Here is a 20,792-nt window from a genome sequence, read left to right on the forward strand (position 1 = left end):
ACTAGCGCACTAGCTGAGTTTAAGGTAACTACTTCCGGCCAGGTCTCATTCCGATTGTATATCTGTCTTCACTAAGAACTGAACGGCTCAAAATATGACTGTGAAAGGAAATTTTAAGCTTTCATTATTGAATATAGAAGAACCACGCTCCACATCGTAAAATATACGTGAAAAAAAAAATCAATCAAATCAAAGGATTATCAAGAGAAAGTTTAATGAATAAGGGAAAAAAGTCACACATCTCAATTGTTTGTACAAACGACGACAATTCCACTCGCCATTTCTCATTCAAGCGAGAATGATGCCGTCGCAAACCTCTTTGGATTGTAAAACTCAACCTTCGTAAAGGGAGGGGACAAAAAGGAGACTGAGGGTATAAATTGCTGGAATGGGTGGAGGCATCAGTTGGCCTCGTTCCCAAAATCCAAATTTTGGTTCCAAAAAAGAAAAGAAAATGCAACTTAACTCCTAAAACACTTTTAATGAAATATTTCACACAACATAACTAAACGATGATTACTTTAACAGTCCTTACTCACGTGAGAATACATTCATGTACGAATAAAACATCCATATTGAATACATGTTGATGATCCATCCATCCAACCAACCTTGTGACATCAACAACAATAAACCATGTTTGAAAATATTCAACTGAAATGACGCAAAAAGGAAGAAAATGAAACCTAACTCAATAATCAACGCAACCTAACTAAACAATGGTTATGGGTGGGTACCGTTACTTTAACAGATGCCATTGAAATGCTTCAGCTGTTAGTTATTTCATGGCAAAGCAAGAAAATGTCAAATGTACCCTTACTTGAATCGATGTCATTGTAAAACACAACTCCATCGAACACTCACTAACTTAACACATAATCAATCGTAGCTAACCTATGCTTACGGGCACTCCTTATGTTAACAGATGGAAGGGATTTATGATAGCAAAGCAAAACATCCTAAAATGAGCCAAAAGTGAGTGAGTGAGTGATTGTGTGTGTGCGTGTGCGTGTGCGTGTCATTCAAAACAGGTCGTGTTTCCAGAGTCAATAATTTCGACTAATCTAACGATGGATTTACCATGTCAAGTCAGTCTAAATTTGGCACCGTCTGCTGGTGAAATTTGGAACTGCAACAGCGCCAAACTGCCCTTTCATTTTGAGGAACTAACTTCCAACTAAGCGTTTGTCAGGTCTCTCTCGTTGTCAAGCTCCTGGTGAGATTCAGAACTGCACTTGAGCCAATTTGCCCGGGCCAAACCCGACACACATTTGCGCACTGCCATCTTACTTGACGAGCGCTGCGCAAATGGGTGACGTTGGGCAGCACCCACGTGATCCCACGGGGATGCCATTCCCAGGCTCCGCCGGCCGACCGCTCACTTTCTGGGCCGGATCTTCATCTCCACAAATCTCAGGCAGGGAAAACTTAATGAGCCCAAATAATCCCACTGTGCACTGCTACCGTCGCAGGTGCCGGTTGCCTTGTACAGCCCGTTCAGGTTGGACATGCGACAATAATTGTACCACCAAGCGCCCTTCCAGCTATTGGCGCAATTGACAGTAGACTTGTCTTGGTGGCGGTCTTTGGTGGTGAACTTCATCCCAGAATGGTAGGTGAATTTATCGCCTGCAAAGCACACAAACTTGCTTTTGAGCACACGCAGGCGGCGCAGACTCTCGAGTGTAAGGCGGGAGTCGCTACCTGCGGTTCCAGAATAGCCGCTCACAAGCAGCGGGTAGCCGTCCTTGTCGGGGTCCAGCGAGTTCCGGCCCACCGAGAAGTCGTCGTAGAGAGCGTAGTAAGTGTTGCCGTTGGATATGGTGAAGTCGATCCGCAACTGGTAACCGCCCGAGGCCGTCAGAGCGTGGATGTTTTGCAGGCCTGCAAACACGCAAAGGCGGCGGCGTCACGTCACGTCACGTCACGCAAACCACAAAGGCTTGACAAGAAGGATGTCTTGGTTTCAGACCGAGCCAGTGCTCTCCGGCGAGGTCTCCAAAGCCCTTGCGATAGTCGTTCCAACCCCGAAAGAAGTCGACGGAGCCGTCCTTTCTCCTCTGGATCACCTGCAAACGCACACGCGCACACCATCAGCGGATCAAACGAGCATGACTGGCCAACTGGACGTTCAGCATTGAAGAAAAGTGCCAACTTTATTGGAGAAGGCTTCACGAGGGGCACTTTGGGATGTTTTCTTTGGGGGGGGGTTAATGCACTTACGGTCCAGCCTCCCCCGTCCACGCTCATGTCGCAGTAAGCCTCGAAGCTGTCGGACCCAATAAAGAAGGTATGGATTCCATCTTGGGACTTTCCCGCCGCCATGACCTGACTGCAGTCTCTGGCCATGATAGCTGAAGCCCAAAAAAAAAAAAAAAAAGAATTTGTGAGAGTGCAAAATAGATGCCCGCTTTTAACAAACTGGACACGCTCGCTCGCTAGCTACCTTTGAGTTCCCTGTTAAGTGTGGGCTGATCCACCACCTTCTGCTGCAGGCTGGACAAAGCCAAACCGAAGTCGTGTAACTCCTTGTGCTCTTGTGACAGCTCCTACGCACCAAGCATTTGAAAGAACTGAAATGAGATCTCCAACTGGGACACTTTGTTTGCATCTTTCAATGATACTTTTGTTCTTAATCAAAGGAGATAGTAGTTTGTGTGTAAGAAGAGGGAGGGAGGGTTAGTCCTGAAATGTCCACATCACCTGAGATATGCTCTGGTAGTCCGTCTTCAGGTCTTTCAGTCTCTGACTCAGAAGCCCTTTGTCGCTGCTAATCTCCTCCCAGACTTTGGCCAGCAGGCTCTGACTCGCGTTGTGACTTGCCTTCAGCTCTGCCAATGCCGTCTGACTTGCCTCCTGACCTGCCTTCAGCCTTGCGAATGCGGTCTGACTCTTCTCCAGGTCGCTGCGAATCGCGGTGTGACTCCCCTTCAGCTCTGCCAATGCCGTCTGACCTGCCTTCAGCTCTGCCAATGCGTTCTGGCCTGCCTCCTGACCTGCCTTCAGCTCTGCCAATGCCGCCTGACCTCCCTTCAGCTCTGCCAATGCCGTCTGACCTGCCTCCTGACCTGCCTTCAGCTCTGCCAATGCCGCCTGACCTGCCTTCAGCTCTGTCAATGCCGTCTGACTCTTCTCCAGGTCGCTGGAAATTGCCGTGTGACTCGCTTTCAGCTCTGCCAATGCGGTCTGCAGCGCCGCCCAGTGGCAGGCTAAGTCGGTGCAGTTGTGGTCCGGGATGCTGTTGGGCAAAGTCCCTACCAGCGCGCCCAACTCTTTGACGATGTCCTGAGGCCTTGGAACACATAAAGCAGGGGTCCCCAAACTTTTTCCTGTGAGGGCCACATAACCTTTCCCTTCTCTGATGGGGGGCCGGTGTCAGTTTGTAACAGAAAAAGTGTGACGATCGTAGGGGAGCTTAAAAAATTGATTGTTTTCCAGAAAGCCACACATAACCAAATAACGGTTATTTAATAACCCTTTCCAGGTTCTTTACAGAAAAAAAGTCAGGAAACAATAACACTATTAATGAAATAAATAATAACTAAATAACCCTCTCTGAGTTCTTCACAGAAAAAAACCACTAAAAAAATAACAAAATAACTATCTCTGGGTTCTTCATAGAAAAAAAACCATGGAACATTAACTTTCTGTTGTGCCATGCACAATCTTAACAGATAAAAGTTCAGCTCAGTTGTCAGAACAGAACCTCTCTGACACATATGAGCAGTCTCTTAAAGTTCTTGTGTTCCTTCCTTATAATCCTTTTGTAGGTTCCAGTAGGCTTGTAGACACCGCTGTCTTTTTTGTTAAAGTTTGATAGTGCGTCATAGTCTGGAGTAAAATTTGTTGTGGCAATTCTTAGGCGAGATCCGAGGTGTTGGTCCGTTTACCTCGATCTGTGACGGGTAGATGTTGACGTTCATGTGGCTGAAACTGCATCTGAAAGCTCAGCGCGCGAATTACAAGAATGCTGTCGTCACAGCCCACGCTCTAAATTCGGGACTGATACAAATAGAGCGCGAGTGCGCCATGTCCGTACACGCACGCACTTGTGAGTGTGCACCGAGCTTTCTGACACGGCTTCCGGTAGTAAATGCGCAGGCGAGCGCTTCCCCATCTACTGGGGAAACGCAGTCATTGCAGGCAAAATGACCCAAAAAAAAGAGTTTAATAATACAATTTGTTCAGGGTTGGCGGGCCGGATTAAACGGTCCCGTGGGCCGTATTCGGCCCGCGGGCCGTAGTTTGGTGACCCCTGACATAAAGGGTATACATGAAGCTGCCATCAGGTGTGTGTGGTGGTGGTGGTGGTGGGGGGGGGGGGGGGGGGGGGGTATTGTAACTTGTGGTGGTCAAGTGCGCGTTCATTGCGTGCGCGCGTACCTGTTCAAGTGGAAGAAGACGATGTTTTGGATGACAAGCACGACCAAGAGGAGCGTCGGGACCACCGCCAGAATGGAGCCCCAGCGTATCTGAACAAACGGAGCGCAAACGACGTCTCAGGCGGCAGCGTCTCTCTCACTCTCTCACTCTCTCTCTCTCTCTCTGTCTCTCCCCCGACGGAGCAAACGACTTGCAACTCGACCAAGCCATTCGTCAAGCGCGTGCACGTGCGCGTCCATGCGTACCTTGCGCTTCGGTGGTTCGCCGATCAGCTTCTGGGTGCTTTGGTTCATCTCGAACCACTTGTCATTTGACATTTGGCGCTCTCCTTCTATTCCTGCTTACTCCGTACGACTGTCCCCAGCTGTGCTGCGTGCGTCTAATGGCGTATTTTGTGTTTAGCCAAGTGACGTGAAGTTTTCTTTGCACTTGATGTTGCTTTTGACCTTGTTTGCGCCAACGAGACGGGACGGGACGACACCTCTGTCTGGGCTCGGTCGGTACATTATCGCGAGAGAGCGCAAAAGCCCGACAGAAAAGCAACGGGCACAAGGTAGACAACACAAAATGCGCCCCCGAGCAAGTTCAAGTTGTCATTGACAAGATTTCTTAGATTGGTTGCTTGCTTGCTTGGTTGATTGAATGTTCTTTATTTATCTATCTTCCCACGTTTGACGCTGTGAATGCGTGCGTGCGTGCGTGCGTGTGACCAAAAGCAAAGAGCGCATGTGTATACGAGTGCGCAAGAAAGAATAAAGAGGAGCAATACCAAACGCCACCATGGTGTGGTGTCTTGTCTCCGATCAGAGGGACGTTGAAACTGCAAAGCCAACGAACTGAAACCCAAAAAAGACAAGAGCTCTCAAAGCCATGTAACGTCGCGAGCCCGGCGCTACTTCAGACAAAAAGGACGCAACTCCAAACGGCAGACTTTGTCGTCGAGTAATCAATCATAACACTACATTTAATTGATAAGGCGCCTTTCAAAGCACTCAAGGTCGCCGTACGGACATCGAATTGCATGCCAAAAAAAAAAAAAGAAAGGACTGGAGCAGAGTGATGGACAGATAAGCTGACTCACGTCTCTGAGCGGGCGACGACCACAGACTCAGATGCTCCTTCGGACACGCCGTCGTCAGTGGTCCCGGAACGGTCCTAGGGTCCAGATGAGGGACGGACAAAGGTGTGAATTAATTTAGTCAATTTGCAGCCTTACTCTGTCTCTTCCAAAACAAGTGGTCCTAGTAAAAGACGCCTGAAGACCTATTGACAGTATTGTCAAAGTCTGCTTGATTGTCAATTTCTTCACGTGCCAAGACACACAAAGAAACCGAAATGACCTTCCCACTATCCCACGGTGACAAGACATGATGAATCAAGAATAAATAAACAAATCACGTACTGAATAAGAGGAGCAAAAATGGAGCAAGTGTGCAAGTGGTGAATTGTGACCACTAGAGGTCCTCGGTTAACCAAGGTTCACAACGCTACGTCGCATCTCCCAATGTTACACGCACACACACACACACACACACACACGCTCACGCACGCACACACTACGTTGGTGACTAATATTGACATTTTCAAGATTGATGCAATATTTTCTGCATGTCCTTTATACTATTGTTGTATTATTTACACGTATGAAAGCATTTGTGAATGTTCCCATCACAAAATATCCACTTCAACGTTTTCAACAAATGGACGCTTGAGAGGGTGCGGTCACGCAATGGCGGCCTCGCCTGCCACGAGGCAGACGAGGCCGTTCCCTGCGACCACCCCAAAAAGATCTCTTTTTTTTTTCTTTCCAAGTTGTTCTCACTCCCATCAATGCATATTTGGATGTCAAGGATCAAATCAAACGGAGGGTGCCTTTTAGGAAAGCGATCCAAATATGCATTGATATGAGTGAGAACAACTTGGAAAGAAAACGATCATTAAAAGATGTTTTTTTTAGGCCGAGTGTAAGGGCCGCCTTTGAAGAAACCGATCAAGCTTGACCAAAGTATTGATAGTCAAACACACGCATGCACTTTAATTGATGCAATTACCACCTGCATGGTCTGAAGCTCCATCTTTCTTTGCAGTCGGGTCAGCGTGTTGACGGCAGCAGAGGAAGCCTGGCAGGGTGCTTGACAGTAGTTGGCTCCAAAATGACACACACGCATAAACCAAGACGGCCTGGGCAAAGTCACTGGAGGAGCCAAACCTAACTCTCTCGGCCACGCATGCGCACACACACGACAACGGTCGAATCGGTAAAATTCCAATGGACGGCAAGGAAATGACCTTAAATGGAGCCAAGACGGCCTGAGCGTGCGTCACTTTGCCGGGAACGGGCGAAGAAAAGAAGACGAAACTTACCTCCCATTAAGGGGAACTTTGTTCTCAAATTGATACTTTTCTTGTGACGTTGGCAAAAAAACCTTTGGTATTTGTTCGTTGCCGATTGATGCCTGGATGCAAGCAAGTATAACCCACCCACCCACGTCGAAGCGAGCCATTTCGAGTGTAATCTCACTGAAGGAAGAGGGAAGAAGAATTTTCTTTCATGAGATAAATAATCGTCAAACAGTTTGGAGATGCTGAATCATTTCAGGGACTGTAAAGTCAGTCCACGTGCTGCCTGCCAATTGGCCAGTACTCAAGGGCGGCCCACGTCGAAAGAGCCCACATCCAACTTTTTCACCTATTGCCAAAAGATATGGAAAGGAAGAGTCACGCCTCTTTTTTTTTTCTTTTTTTTTTTTAAACACCGAATAATTCGAGCTGCCTTCTTTTCTGGTAGTTACAAAAAAAAAAAAAAAAAGAAAGATTTGATGGCCAGTTGCAAGTTTGTTTTCAAATGGTGCCACCTGCATGGCTGACAAGAATCAAATATGACAGAGATAAACTGAAATCATATATGCACCCAAAAAAATCAACAAGGTATATTTCTTCTCACGATAATCATCAACCAGTTTCAAGATGCTGAATCATTTCAAAGACTGAAATCCAGTCCACATTCTGTCATTCCGCCTGCCACTCGGGGAGAGAAAAGTTCTTGTTGGGGTGTTTTTTTCAACTAGCAAAGGAGCACATGTTGGAATTTCACACCTCGTAAAACAAAGCGAGAGAATCATCTCCGCGACTATCAGTTCCAGAGAAAAATTGTTGTTGGGCTGTTTTTTTGAACTCGCCAAGGAGTAGCAAAGGAAGACATGTTGGAATTTCACGCCCACCTCGTAAAACAAAGCTACAAAATCATCTCTGTGACTATCTCCCTCCGCTCGCTCCTCAGCGCCCTTGGAAGAGCGCGTTCCCGCGGAGGCCCTTTGTACGTGTGCACGCGATATTACTTGGGCCACCTTTGTCCAGACATTTCCGGATCCCATCTTTGCTTGGCAACGTCAAATGAGCAGGTTGTCACGTTTTGGAGCTAAATGCAGGCAAGCAGGAAGGATGGATGGATGGATGGATGGATGGCTTAATTCCTAAAAGACACTGGCGGTTTGGAACCAAGGGGGTGTCGTGTCCGGTCCGGTGGCGTGCTGGGCGCCATGTTTCAGGTTCAAATCCAACCGGGCCAATGGCAGAATAGCGTTGTGTCACGTGACTCCACTATTTAAGCGCTGACCACAGGGGAAACATTTGAGCCTAAAAAGACATCATCAAACACATACATCATTAAGGTGGTTAGCAGGCTACTGTAGCGTTTGAATGATGTTTTATGTTGCATTATCCATTTTCCATGACTCAAACGATAGGCAGTATATTTACGTCTCTTCTAAAATGCAAGGTGAACACGACACCCCCTTGGTTCCAAACCGCCAGTGTCTTTTAGGAATTAAGCCATCCATCCATCCATCCTTCCTGCTTGCCTGCATTTAGCTCCAAAACGTGACAACCTGCTCACTTGACTTTGCCAAGCAAAGATGGGATCCGGAAATGTCTGGACAAAGGTGGCCCAAACGTGCACACGTACAAAGGGCCTCCGCGGGAACGCGCTCTTCCAAGGGCACTGAGGAGCGAGCGGAGGGAGATAGTCACAGAGATGATTTTGTAGCTTTGTTTTACGAGGTGGGCGTGAAATTCCAACATGTCTTCCTTTGCTACTCCTTTGCTAGTTCAATAAAAATGCCCAACAACAATTTTTCTCTGGGACTGATAGTCGCGGAGATGATTCTGTAGCTTTGTTTTACGAGATGTGAAATTCCAACATGTCCTCCTTTGCTACTCCCCTGCTAGTTGAAAAAAACACCCCAACAACTACTTTTCTCTCCCCGAGTGGCAGGCGGAATGACAGAAGGTGGACTGGATTTCAGTCCTTGAAATGATTCAGCATCTTGAAACTGGTTGATGATTATCGTGAGAAGAAATATGCCTTGTTGATTTTTTTGGGTGCATATATGATTTCAGTTCGTCTCTGTCATATTTGATTCTTGTCAGCCATGCAGGTGGCACATTTGAAAAAAAACTTGCAACTGGCCATCAAATTTTTCTTTCTTTTTTTTTTTTTTTTTGTAACTACCAGAAAAGAAGGCAGCTTGAATTGTTTGGTGTTTAAAAATAAAAAAAGAAAAGAGGCGTGACTCGACAAGACGTCTTCCTTTCCATATCTTTTGGCAATAGGTGAAAAAGTTGGATGTGGGCTCTTTCGACGTGGGCCGCATTTGAGTACAAACCAAGCTTGCCTGGCCAAGTGGCAGGCAAGCACGTGGACTGACTTTACAGTCCCTGAAATGATTCAGCATCTCCAAACTGTTTGATGATTATTTATCTCATGAAAGAAAATTCTTCTTCCCTCTTCAGTGACAAAGAGGAAAATTCAGTGTGGAAGAAAACAAGTCAAACGCACGAGCGCACCGAAATGGCTCACTTCGACGTGGGTGGGTTATACTTGCTTTCATCAGGCATCAATCAGCAACAAGGAAATACCAAAGTTTTTTTGCCAGCATCACAAGAAAAGTATCAATTTTACAACAAAGTTTCCCTTAATAAGTCTTGGTGTGTCTGGGAGGTAAGTGTGGTCTTCTTTTCTCCGCCCATTCCCGGCAAAGGCCGTCTTGGCTCCATTTAAGGTCATTTAGCGGTGCACCTACTCCTTGCCGTCAATTGGAATTTTACCGATTCCACCGTTGTCGTGTGTGTGCGCATGCGTGGCCGAGAGAGTAAGGTTTGGCTCCTCCAGTGACTTTGCCCAGGCCGTCTTGGTTTGTGCGTGTGTGTGTGTGTGTCATTTTGGAGCCTACTACTGTCGAGCACCCTGCCAGCCTTCCTCTGCTGCCGTCAACACGCTGACCCGACTGCAAAGAAAGATGGAGCTTCAGACCATGCAGGTTGTATAATTGCATCATTTACAGTCCATGCGTGTGTTTGACTATCAATACTTTGGTCAAGCTTGATCGGTTTCTTCACAGGCGGCCCTTACACTCGGGCTAAAAAAAACATCTTTTAATGATCGTTTTCTTTCCAAGTTGTTCTCACTCATATCAATGCATATTTGGATCGCTTTCCTAAAAGGCACCCTCCGTTTGATTTGATCCTTGACATCCAAATATGCATTGATGGGAGTGAGAACAACTTGGAAAGAAAAAAAAAAGAGATCTTTTTGGGGTGGTCGCAGGGAACGGCCTCGTCTGCCTCGTGGCAGGCGAGGCCGCCATTGCGTGACCGCACCCTCTCAAGCGTCCATTTGTTGAAAACGTTGCTATTTTGTGATGGGAACATTCACAAATGCTTTCATACGTGTAAATAATACAACAATAGTATAAAGGACATGCAGAAAATATTGCATCAATCTTGAAAATGTCAATATTAGTCACCAACGTAGTGTGTGCGTGCGTGAGCGTGTGTCTGTGTGTGCGCGTAACATTGGGAGATGCGACGTAGCGTTGTGAACCTTGGTTAACCGAGGACCTCTAGTGGTCACAATTCATCACTTGCACACTTGCTCCATTTTTGCTCCTCTTATTCAGTACGTGATTTGTTTATTTATTCTTGATTCATCAGGTCTTGTCACCGTGGGATAGTGGGAAGGTCATTTCGGTTTCTTTGTGTGTCTTGGCACGTGAAGAAATTGACAATCAAGCAGACTTTGACAATACTGTCAATAGGTCTTCAGGCGTCTTTTACTAGGACCACTTGTTTTGGAAGAGACAGAGTAAGGCTGCAAATTGACTAAATTAATTCACACCTTTGTCCGTCCCTCATCTGGACCCTAGGACCGTTCCGGGACCACTGACGACGGCGTGTCCGAAGGAGCATCTGAGTCTGTGGTCGTCGGCCGCTCAGAGACGTGAGTCAGCTTATCTGTCCATCACTCTGCTCCAGTCCTTTTTTTTTTTTTTTTGGCATGCAATTCGATGTCCGTACGGCGACCTTGAGTGCTTTGAAAGGCGCCTTATCAATTAAATGTAGTGTTATGATTGATTACTCGACGACAAAGTCTGCCGTTTGGAGTTGCGTCCTTTTTGCCTGAAATAGCGCCGGGCTCGCGACGTTACATGGCTTTGAGAGCTCTTGTCTTTTTTGTGTTTCAGTTCGTTGGCTTTGCAGTTTCAACGTCCCTCTGATCGGAGACAAGACACCACACCATGGTGGCGTTTGGTATTGCTCCTCTTTATTCTTTCTTGCGCACTCGTATACACATGCGCTTTTTGCTTTTGGTCACTCGCATGCACGCACGCACGCACGCATTCACAGCGTCAAACGTGGGAAGATAGATAAATAAAGAACATTCAATCAACCAACCAATCAAAGAAATCTTGTCAATGACAACTTGAACTTGCTCGGGGGCGCATTTTGTGTTGTCTACCTTGTGCCCGTTGCTTTTCTGTCGGGCTTTTGCGCTCTCTCGCGATAATGTACCGACCGAGCCCAGACAGAGGTGTCGTCCCGTCCCGTCTCGTTGCCGCAAACAAGGTCAAAAGCAACATCAAGTGCAAAGAAAACTTCACGTCACTTGGCTAAACACAAAATACGCCATTAGACGCACGCAGAACAGCTGGGGACAGTCGTACGGAGTAAGCAAGAATAGAAGGAGAGCGCCAAATGTCAAATGACAAGTGGTTCGAGATGAACCAAAGCACCCAGAAGCTGATCGGCGAACCACCGAAGCGCAAGGTACGCATGGACGCGCACGTGCACGCGCTTGACGAATGGCTTGGTCGAGTTGCAAGTCGTTTGCTCCGTCGGGGGAGAGACAGAGAGAGAGAGAGAGAGAGAGTGAGAGAGTGAGAGAGACGCTGCCGCCTGAGACGTCGTTTGCGCTCCGTTTGTTCAGATACGCTGGGGCTCCATTCTGGCGGTGGTCCCGACGCTCCTCTTGGTCGTGCTTGTCATCCAAAACATCGTCTTCTTCCACTTGAACAGGTACGCGCGCACGCAATGAACGCGCACTTGACCACCACAAGTTACAATACCCCCCCCCCCCCCACCACCACCACCACCACCACCACCACACACACACACACACCTGATGGCAGCTTCATGTATACCCTTTATGTGTTCCAAGGCCTCAGGACATCGTCAAAGAGTTGGGCGCGCTGGTAGGGACTTTGCCCAACAGCATCCCGGACCACAACTGCACCGACTTAGCCTGCCACTGGGCGGCGCTGCAGACCGCATTGGCAGAGCTGAAAGCGAGTCACACTGCGATTTCCAGCGACCTGGAGAAGAGTCAGACGGCATTGACAGAGCTGAAGGCAGGTCAGGAGGCAGGTCAGACGGCATTGGCAGAGCTGAAGGCAGGTCAGACGGCATTGGCAGAGCTGAAGGCAGGTCAAGAGGCAGGTCAGACGGCATTGGCAGAGCTGAAGGCGAGTCACACGGCGATTTCCAGCGACCTGGAGAAGAGTCAGACGGCATTGGCAGAGCTGAAGGCAGGTCAGGAGGCAGGCCAGACCGGATTGGCAGAGCTGAAGGCAGGTCAGACGGCATTGGCAGAGCTGAAGGCAGGTCAAGAGGCAGGTCAGACGGCATTGGCAGAGCTGAAGGCGAGTCACAGGGCGATTTCCAGCGACCTGGAGAAGAGTCAGACAGCATTGGCAGAGCTGAAGGCAGGTCAGACGGCATTGGCAGAGCTGAAGGCGAGTCACACGGCGATTTCCAGCGACCTGGAGAAGAGTCAGACGGCATTGGCAGAGCTGACGGCAGGTCACAACGCGAGTCAGAGCCTGCTGGCCAAAGCCTGGGACGAGATTAGCAGCGACAAAGGGCTTCTGAGTCAGAGACTGAAAGACCTGAAGACGGACTACCAGAGCATGTCTCAGGTGATGTGGACATTTCAGGACTAACCCTCCCTCCCTCCTCTTACACACAAACTACTATCTCCTTTGAATAAGAACAAAAGTATCGTTGAAAGATGCAAACAAAGTGTCCCAGTCGGAGATCTCATTTCAGTTCTTTCAAACGCTTGGTGCGCAGGAGCTGTCACAAGAGCAGAAGGAGTTACACGACTTCGGTTTGGCTTTGTCCAGCCTGCAGCAGAAGGTGGTGGATCAGCTCACACTTAACAGGGAACTCAAAGGTAGCTAGCGAGCGAGCGTGTCCAGTTTGTTAAAAGCGGGCATCTATTTTGCACTCTCACAAATTCTTTTTTTTTTTTTTTGGCTTCAGCTATCATGGCCAGAGACTGCAGTCAGGTCATGGCGGCGGGAAAGTCCCAAGATGGAATCCATACCTTCTTTATTGGGTCCGACAGCTTCAAGGCTTACTGCGACATGAGCCTGGACGGGGGAGGCTGGACTGTAAGTGCTTGAACCCAAAAAAAAAAACCATCCCAAAGTGCCCCTCGTGAAGCCTTCTCCAATAAAGTTGGCACTTTTCTTCAATGCTGAACGTCCAGTTGGCCAGTCATGCTCGTTTGCTCCGCTGATGGTGTGCATGTGTGCGTTTGCAGGTGATCCAGAGGAGAAAGGACGGCTCCGTCGACTTCTTTCGGGGTTGGAATGACTATCGAAAGGGCTTTGGAGACCTGGCCGGAGAGCACTGGCTCGGTCTGAAACCTAGACATCCTTCTTGTCAAGCCTTTGTGGTTTGCGTGACGTGACGTGACGCCGCCGCCTTTGCGTGTTTGCAGGCCTGCAAAACATCCACGCTCTGACGGCCTCGGGCGCTTACCAGTTGCGGATCGACTTCACCATATTCGACGGCCGCACTTACTACGCTCTCTACGACGACTTCTCGGTGGGCCGGAACTCGCTGGACCCCGACAAGGACGGCTACCCGCTGCTTGTGAGCGGCTATTCTGGAACCGCAGGTAGCGACTCCCGCCTTACACTCGAGAGTCTGCGCCGCCTGCGTGTGCTCAAAAGCAAGTTTGTGTGTTTTGCAGGCGAAAGTCTCACCTTTCTCCATTCTGGGATGAAGTTCACCACCAAAGACCGCGACCAAGACACGTCTACTGACAATTGCGCCAACAAGTACAAGGGCGCTTGGTGGTACAGAAATTGTTACGCGTCCAACCTGAACGGGCTGTACAAGGCAACCGGCACCTGCGACCTTAGCAATGCACTCTGGCTAGATTTGCGGCCACCAAGTTATACCTGCCTGAGATTTGTGGAGATGAAGATCCGGCCCAGAAAGTGAGCGGTCGGCCGGCGGAGCCTGGGAATGGCATCCCCGTGGGATCGCGTGGGTGCTGCCCAACGTCACCCATTTGCGCAGCGCTCGTCAAGTAAGATGGCGGTGCGCAAATGTGTGTCGGGTTTGGCCCGGGCAAATTGGCTCAAGTGCAGTTCCGAATCTCACCAGGAGCTTGACACGAGAGAGACCTGACAAACGCTTAGTTGGAAGTTAGTTCCTCAAAATGAAAGGGCAGTTTGGCGCTGTTGCAGTTCCAAATTTCACCAGCAGACGGTGCCAGATTTAGACTGACGTGACATGGCAAATCCGTCGTTAGATTAGTCGAAGTTACACACACACTCACTTTTGGATCATTTTAGGGTGTTTTGCTTTGCTATCATAAAATCCCTTCCATCTGTCAACATCAGGAGTGCTCATAGGTTAGCTCCGATTGATTATGTGTTAAGTTAGTGAGTGTTCGATGAAGTTGTCTTTTACAATGACATCGGTTCACGTGAGGGTACGTTTGACATTCTCTTGCTTTGTCATGAAATAACTAACAGCTGAAGCATTCCAATGGCATCTGTTAAAGTAAGGGTACCCACCCATAACCATTGTTTAGTTAGGTTGCGTTGAATATTGAGTTAGGTTTCATTTTCTTCCTTTTTGCGTCGTTTCAGTTGAATATTTTCAAACATGGTTTATTGCTGTTGATGTCACAAGGTTGGATGGATGGATGGATGGATGGATGGATGGATGGATGGATGGATGGATGGATGGATGGATGGATGGATGGATGGATGGATGGATGGATGGATGGATGGATGGATGGATGGATGGATGGATGGATGGATGGATGGATGGATGGATCAACATGTATTCAATATGGATGTTTTATTCATACATGGGTGTATTCTCACGTGAGTAAGGACTGTTAAAGTAATCATTGTTTAGTTATGTTGTGTTGAATATCTTTGAAGTGTTTTAGTAGTTAAGTTTCATTTTCTTTTCTTTTTTGGAACCAAAATTTGGATTTTGGGAACGAGGCCAACTGATTAATTCCTCCACCCATTCCAGCAATTTATACCCTCAGTCTCCTTTTTGTCCCCTCCCTTTACAAAGGTTGAGCCTTACAATCCAAAGAGGTTTGCGACGGCATCATTCTCGCTTGAATGAGAAATGGCGAATGAAATTGTCGTCGTTTGTACAAACAATTGAGATGTGTGACTTGTTTCCCTTATTCATTAAACTTTCTCTTGATAATCCTTTGATGATTGATCTTTTTTTTCCTCCCCACGTCTATTTTACGATGTGGTGGGAGGTTCTTCTATATTCAATAATGAAAGCTCAACATTTCCGTTCTAAGTCACACTTTGAAGCGTTCAGTTCTTAGTGAAGACAGATATCGTCTGTGTATCAGGGGATGTTTGAGAATATTTGTCATTTTTCACATCTCCTGAGTGTTGTTAGTCACCTAAGCGTTGAACAGAGGCTGCGATGTACCGAATCTTTGTGCTCAAAGATGGCGAATCGAAACTATTGAATCGACCCTCAACATCGGAATGAGCCAGACCTGGTCGAAAGTAGTGACCTTAAACTCAGCTAGTGCACTAGTGTCAAAGAACTCATCGCCGCGGCGGTTTCAATAAAGACGGCTTAACCCAACCGCGAGTTACCAAATTGCGCCTACCTAAGGGCAGGGCTGTCCTACTCCTGTCTTTTTGCCAGGCCGCATTGTAGTCAGAGCTTCTTTCGGGAGGGCCATTATAAACTGTCGACCCGAACCAATGTATGAGCACCTCGTATTCTATGCAGTCAAAGCTCCAAAACAAAGGGACTTGTCAAACCTCGGTTTTCCCGGTTCTCGACCAAATCGGAATTGGAACGCAAAAGTCGAGATGTTTTTTGTTTTTTTTTCGCTTCGGTTGTCGAACAAAATTCGGAAGTCGAACCTCGCGAGATGAGCCAGGAGGACCCGAGAAAACCCGACCGTGCAGCCCGGATGCCGACTGACTCTTCAATATTCAAGAGTTTTGATTCGCCGTGTTTGAGCGTGCCAAATAAGGAATTTGACTTCGGTAAATCACAGCCTCCGTTTGTTAGTGCATTTGCGTTACTTTGACGATTGTATTAAGCAGAGATGGGGACTCGAGTCACTGTGACTTGGACTCGAGTCGCTGTTTTGATGACTTGTGACTTGACTTGACAAAAAATGAAAAAACTCGAGACTCGACTTGGACTTGGAAGTTAAAGACTCGGGACTTGACTTAAGACACGATGACTTGAATGACTTTGTTATTTAGTTGATCTTTTCAGTTTGAATATCAAATGAATAATACATTTAAAAAAATAATCTTGATAACACGGTAGGAGCGCAGGCTGAGAATGGCGTTGTCATGATTGGATCACTACCCTGTCAATCAATCAGTCGTGCCCTCTCTACCTACCGAACGAATGTGTCGATTGGAGAATCGTGCCCCTTTATATCAGACATGCACACACGTCAGCGGGAGCGATACCGCGAGTCATAGGGGTGAACGATTCATCGATAGTCGATTAATCTATATAATGTTCCACGATTTGTTGGCGTCGATGCTAAACGTAAACATCGATCTATATCGCCCGTTTTTGACCTCGGACATTAGACGCGACTTTATTCTGAAATCCAGTTCATTGTTGCTTGCTTCCTCTTTCCAGGAGCAGTGCGCGGCGTGTTGTGTTGTGAGCAGAGCAGGCACGTGAAAGGGGAACCGACAACTACGCAGCTCCTGGGCTGGTGCTATGGCTAGTGTCCAAGAAGACGAGGAAATTCGCCCCCTTTGGGCTTCAAGTCATTTCGTTTGGAAGCACTTTGGATTCCAAAGAAAAGATGGCTCAACGGACAATTAAAATGATTGTAATTAAATGGTTCAGAAATGCACTTTAAAGTTAATGGTATTACAAAAAAAGAAAGAATATTCATTTTTCTTTACTTAGTTACTAGGAATTTGATAAAGTTCAGTGTTAAAATAAGCACTTTGTATACTACAATACTCTTGTAATTTCCTAAATAAAGAGTTTGGAGTACCTTGTTGATTTTGCGTATGAATTGTTATAAATCAGGAAATTGTTCTATATTTTTTATTTAAAAAATATATATATGTATCGATCGTAGAGCACTATATCGTGATGCATCGTGAATGAATCACAGCAGGGTTTAAGATATCGGCAAATATCGTATCGTGTGAAAAAAACCCGCGATTTACACCCCTAGTGGCTACCATTTGGGTGCAATTTTTTGGGTGGAAATAAAGTCGAGTGATCAGTTCGATCTTATTTCTAAAATTCCAATTTGGGAACTAGGTTGGCCTCGAGAGGACCGACTACCCGATGACTGTTGTTGTGGCTTTATGCTCTGATGAACTATTGTAGTGGGTTGCTTATTGATTGCTCGAACAATAACACACGGAGGTAAGGATGCAGTACGAGCCGATCTTTACTGGGTGATCCGTCACGACTACCCACAGACCTCACCACACGATCACTGAACCTCCAATACTGACAGACAAACACAGTCGAGCACTGAGTGCTCGATCCAATCTACCACAGGAGTAGTCGGCTCTTTGGTTTCGCCCGTTAATCAAGAAATGCTAAGAAAAACAAGCGTATGCTGCTCCCTAGTGGTCAAAACGAACAGCAGCAGCAGTGCCACCGATAAACGCTTGGAAAGCAGATTTAATTGACGCAATAAAGGAGTTTCTCACACCAGAGGAAGTTTTACAAAAATGCTTCCATCTTGCTGTCTGCTTTTATTTTAAAATCGACGCCATTAAAACCGAAAACAAAACCAAAACAATTTGTGTATTGTATTGTATTAACAAGAAAGTTAGCAATGTTATGTTTCCAAATTGCAGGGCATGATGGGTCTTCTTGGAAAAATTATCTTCACGCTCGGCCCTCAAGGTTGTGGAGAAGCTGAAGGTCATTAGTCTTCCATCTTCACGCGGCCAACATTTCCGCCTTCTTCCTCGGACGTTCGGTCGCTAAAGGAGATGACAATGGGTTAGGCGTAGAACATTTGGGGGCCTCTTTGCATCGTGCTGCAAGAAGACGGCGCCCGAGACAAACCTGCTTTCTCTTCAGCGGCCTCGGGAGCGTTGGGCAGTTGGTGCGAGGGGACGTCCGGAAGCAGCACGTCTTCCTGCGCGAGGTCGCCGGAAAGAAAAAGCAGCATCAGAACGATGAGGCCAAGATAGTAGCGGCGACGCACCTGAGTGATGGCCTCCAGCTCGGCGAGAACGGCGTCTTCATCGTCCTGGGACAACGAACCCGACAACATCTCGTCGATTTGCTGAAAGGGGAAGATCGCACAAAACAAATTGGGCGTTACTTACAGTGCTCATATTTCAAGCCGATCATTTATGAGGGAGAAAAAGCAAAAGAGTCACGCCCACACACCCTCTGATACTCGATGGCGTCCTGCGTCTCGTCCAAGATGCGCTCCACTTCTTCCACGGACATCACCTTGCAAGACAGATGACGTTTTGCAGCCCGCATTGCGACAATGAGCCGATAGCAACGACACGGCAGCTGGCCGCCGACGTCACTTTGAAGCTCCACTTATGTTGTGGGCTGGTGATGGCGCCGTGACCAACCTGCTGCATTTTCTTCAGGCACTCGTTCCCCACGCGCAGGCCGTCGATCACCTTCTTCTCAATCTGGGCGAACTCGAGGTCCTGAACCTGAAACACGATCAAGATGGAGCAACGGTGAGGGAGGCCAAGACATGGGGGCGTGGCCTCGCAGTCACGGCCGCCCCACCATGCGCTCCAGGTTGCTGATCTGGTTGTCCGTCTTGTCCAGGAGTTGATCCTGGTAGCGCTTCTTCTTCAACAGCAGGAGCGCTTTACTGAAGGGGACAAAAGTCAGAATCTCTTAGAAACGCGGTGCCGTTTCCGCTTTGCGTAGTCGCCATGCCGAGATGGACGAGGCTGCCGTTTGGGGTCGCAAGTGCAGTGGACAAAAAGTCCAAATGGGAAAGGCCCACGTTGGCGCGCATCGTCGTTGCAATCGGTTCAAAGAGCACCAAGACAAAGACGTGTCGTTGCTCTTCACTCACGCTTCATTTGCCTTGATGTGAGTGGCAGCCTCGCCGATCAAACCCAAACGCTTGGCTCTGGTTGTTTACAGTCAACTGATTTCCTGCCTGTGTTTGTTCAAGAAGACCGGGGAAGACAACTTAGGTGCACCGTTGTGAGGTTGGAGACAAAATCCCAATTAGACTTTCTTGCCCCATAGTTATTGTAGCTTCTGCCATTAGCAGGTAGGCGCAGATCCACTGTGCCAATGTTGCTGGTGTGCTTTCCCCCCAGCTGGGACTTACTCTTTCCTTCCATTTTTCAGCAGCTGCTTGGCTAACAGTCGTTCCTTCTCCAACTGCAGCTCGATCCTCTTCTGGTACTGCCTCAGCTTATCTCGTTGCTGTTTCAATTGCTGAAAAGACGCAAAACATTCGGGTTAAACATCTCAGCCTACCAACAGTCATCAGCTATAAATCGAGCTGGCCATCACGATATGTTTCCGTGATTGACATGGGCCAATTGGCACAAGTTTGCCTGTGGTCCCATGTGTTTTTGTCTCCGATGCTAATTGCATGCATCAAGTGGGCATATACTGACCAAAACGGCCTTGTCTTGTTCCGTCACTCGAGTCTGCTTCTTTTTGGCAAGCAGAGTCCCCATCGTGACGAAGCATAACAGCCGGCGCCGTCACATAAATCAGCGTACAGCTCGATCAAACGATGATTTGTGTTGTTACAGCTGATCAAGAAAAAAGACAAGCTTCAACAGTACTGCCTAGCTAACAGGATGACACCCGGAAGTAATACGGTGGCTGCGCGGGGACAAACCCAAAAGGCTTAAAATGGAAAACGCGTTTTAGCCATAATGACACACGGGATCAAATTTTACACGGGAGAGTGAAATAACCTAGTTTGCATACAATAGAGCGATATGGAAACCACGCAAACCAATTGAACATCACCATCCGTTCACCATCAACACATTTCACCGCGAGAGGACCACGTTGCGGGGCAAAAATACGCATAAATGTAATGCACTGGACTGGATACCCATGAATTGATGGTGGACGAACGTTTTGAATTGCTCTATCGCCATCTTGTGGTAAATGTCTGAAGAACATGCTTTAAACCATTAAATTACATTAAATAAAATAATAATAATAAATAATAAAGGGATCTAAAAATAAAATAACTAAATTAATTAAAATACAATTATTGTTATACATATTTATTTATATATACATAATATATTAATATTATTTATATTTGTTGTTATTTCATTTATTTAATTTTAATGTAATCTAAAGTAATGGTTAAAGTAATGTAATGTAATGTAATGGTTTAAATCATATAATGGTTTAAATTTAATTAAAAAAAGAAAAAAAATTACAACTAAAACAATGAAATAAATGAAAGTTATACGTATATATTTATATGCCTGTATATGAATATTTATACGTGTATTTATTAATTCATTTCATTTATTTAATTCTAATGTAATTTAATGTAATGGTTTAAGTCATGTAATGTAGTGGTTTAAATCATGTAATGTTTAAATTTAATTAAAACAAGAACACAAACAATGAAATAATTAAAATAAAGTTATAGTTATACACATATAAAATATAGTTAGTTATATGCTTTTATATAATTATTTATACTTGTATTTCTAGTTAATTTAATTTCATCCACAAGGGAGCAACAACGCAATTCAAAACGTCCGTCCACCACGAAATCAAGGGTATCCAAACGTATTTTTTCGCCCCGCAGCATGCTCTTAAAGCAGTGCTTCTCAAATAGTGGG

General features: G+C 46.7%; 3 protein-coding genes across 3 annotated transcripts; 1 reads left to right on the plus strand and 2 right to left on the minus strand.

The window, feature by feature from the left end:
- Nucleotides 1–195: 195 nt before the first annotated feature.
- Nucleotides 196–4,262, minus strand: LOC133143154 (fibrinogen C domain-containing protein 1-like). The gene is made up of 7 exons (XM_061264946.1): nt 4,240–4,262; nt 2,704–3,292; nt 2,447–2,549; nt 2,224–2,354; nt 1,973–2,069; nt 1,705–1,884; nt 196–1,629 (listed from the first exon to the last, which is right to left on the minus strand). Exons 1-7 carry the CDS (start codon nt 4,260–4,262, stop codon nt 1,379–1,381), a joined length of 1,374 nt encoding a protein of 457 aa, XP_061120930.1. The 3' UTR covers nt 196–1,378.
- Nucleotides 4,263–9,232: 4,970 nt separating this feature from the next.
- LOC133143155 (fibrinogen C domain-containing protein 1-like) lies at nt 9,233–13,953 on the plus strand. The gene is made up of 10 exons (XM_061264947.1): nt 9,233–9,247; nt 10,587–10,660; nt 10,905–10,971; nt 11,648–11,736; nt 11,879–12,635; nt 12,790–12,892; nt 12,982–13,112; nt 13,265–13,361; nt 13,445–13,624; nt 13,700–13,953. The coding sequence occupies exons 1-10, from the start codon at nt 9,233–9,235 to the stop codon at nt 13,951–13,953; spliced, it is 1,767 nt and encodes a 588-aa protein (XP_061120931.1).
- Nucleotides 13,954–17,679: 3,726 nt separating this feature from the next.
- Nucleotides 17,680–19,804, minus strand: chmp6b (charged multivesicular body protein 6b). Its single transcript, XM_061264079.1, has 8 exons — nt 19,587–19,804; nt 19,292–19,401; nt 18,730–18,817; nt 18,564–18,650; nt 18,367–18,432; nt 18,179–18,259; nt 18,037–18,109; nt 17,680–17,951 (listed from the first exon to the last, which is right to left on the minus strand). The coding sequence occupies exons 1-8, from the start codon at nt 19,647–19,649 to the stop codon at nt 17,908–17,910; spliced, it is 612 nt and encodes a 203-aa protein (XP_061120063.1). The 5' UTR covers nt 19,650–19,804; the 3' UTR covers nt 17,680–17,907.
- Nucleotides 19,805–20,792: the final 988 nt, after the last annotated feature.

Source organism: Syngnathus typhle, linkage group LG18 (genome assembly GCF_033458585.1).
Source record: "Syngnathus typhle isolate RoL2023-S1 ecotype Sweden linkage group LG18, RoL_Styp_1.0, whole genome shotgun sequence".
In the NCBI taxonomy this organism is placed as follows: Eukaryota; Metazoa; Chordata; class Actinopteri; order Syngnathiformes; family Syngnathidae; genus Syngnathus; species Syngnathus typhle.

Bases quoted from the DNA above. Each gene is read 5' to 3' on its own strand.
- LOC133143154 (XM_061264946.1), bottom strand. From the start codon at position 4,262: ATGTCAGGGGTCACCAAACTACG. The intron at 2,355-2,446 runs GTAGCTAGCGAG...TTTGGGCTTCAG, and splicing joins ACTTAACAGGGAACTCAAAG to CTATCATGGCCAGAGACTGC. The intron at 1,885-1,972 runs GTCTGAAACCAA...GCGTGTTTGCAG, and splicing joins CGCCGGAGAGCACTGGCTCG to GCCTGCAAAACATCCACGCT.
- LOC133143155 (XM_061264947.1), top strand. The intron at 10,972-11,647 runs GTATTGCTCCTC...CCGTTTGTTCAG, and splicing joins CCACACCATGGTGGCGTTTG to ATACGCTGGGGCTCCATTCT. The intron at 11,737-11,878 runs GTACGCGCGCAC...ATGTGTTCCAAG, and splicing joins GTCTTCTTCCACTTGAACAG to GCCTCAGGACATCGTCAAAG.
- chmp6b (XM_061264079.1), bottom strand. From the start codon at position 19,649: ATGGGGACTCTGCTTGCCAAAAAGAAGCAGACTCGAGTGACGGAACAA. The intron at 18,818-19,291 runs GTAAGTCCCAGC...TGTCCCCTTCAG, and splicing joins CTGAAAAATGGAAGGAAAGA to TAAAGCGCTCCTGCTGTTGA. The intron at 18,260-18,366 runs GTGTGTGGGCGT...TTCCCCTTTCAG, and splicing joins ACGCCATCGAGTATCAGAGG to CAAATCGACGAGATGTTGTC.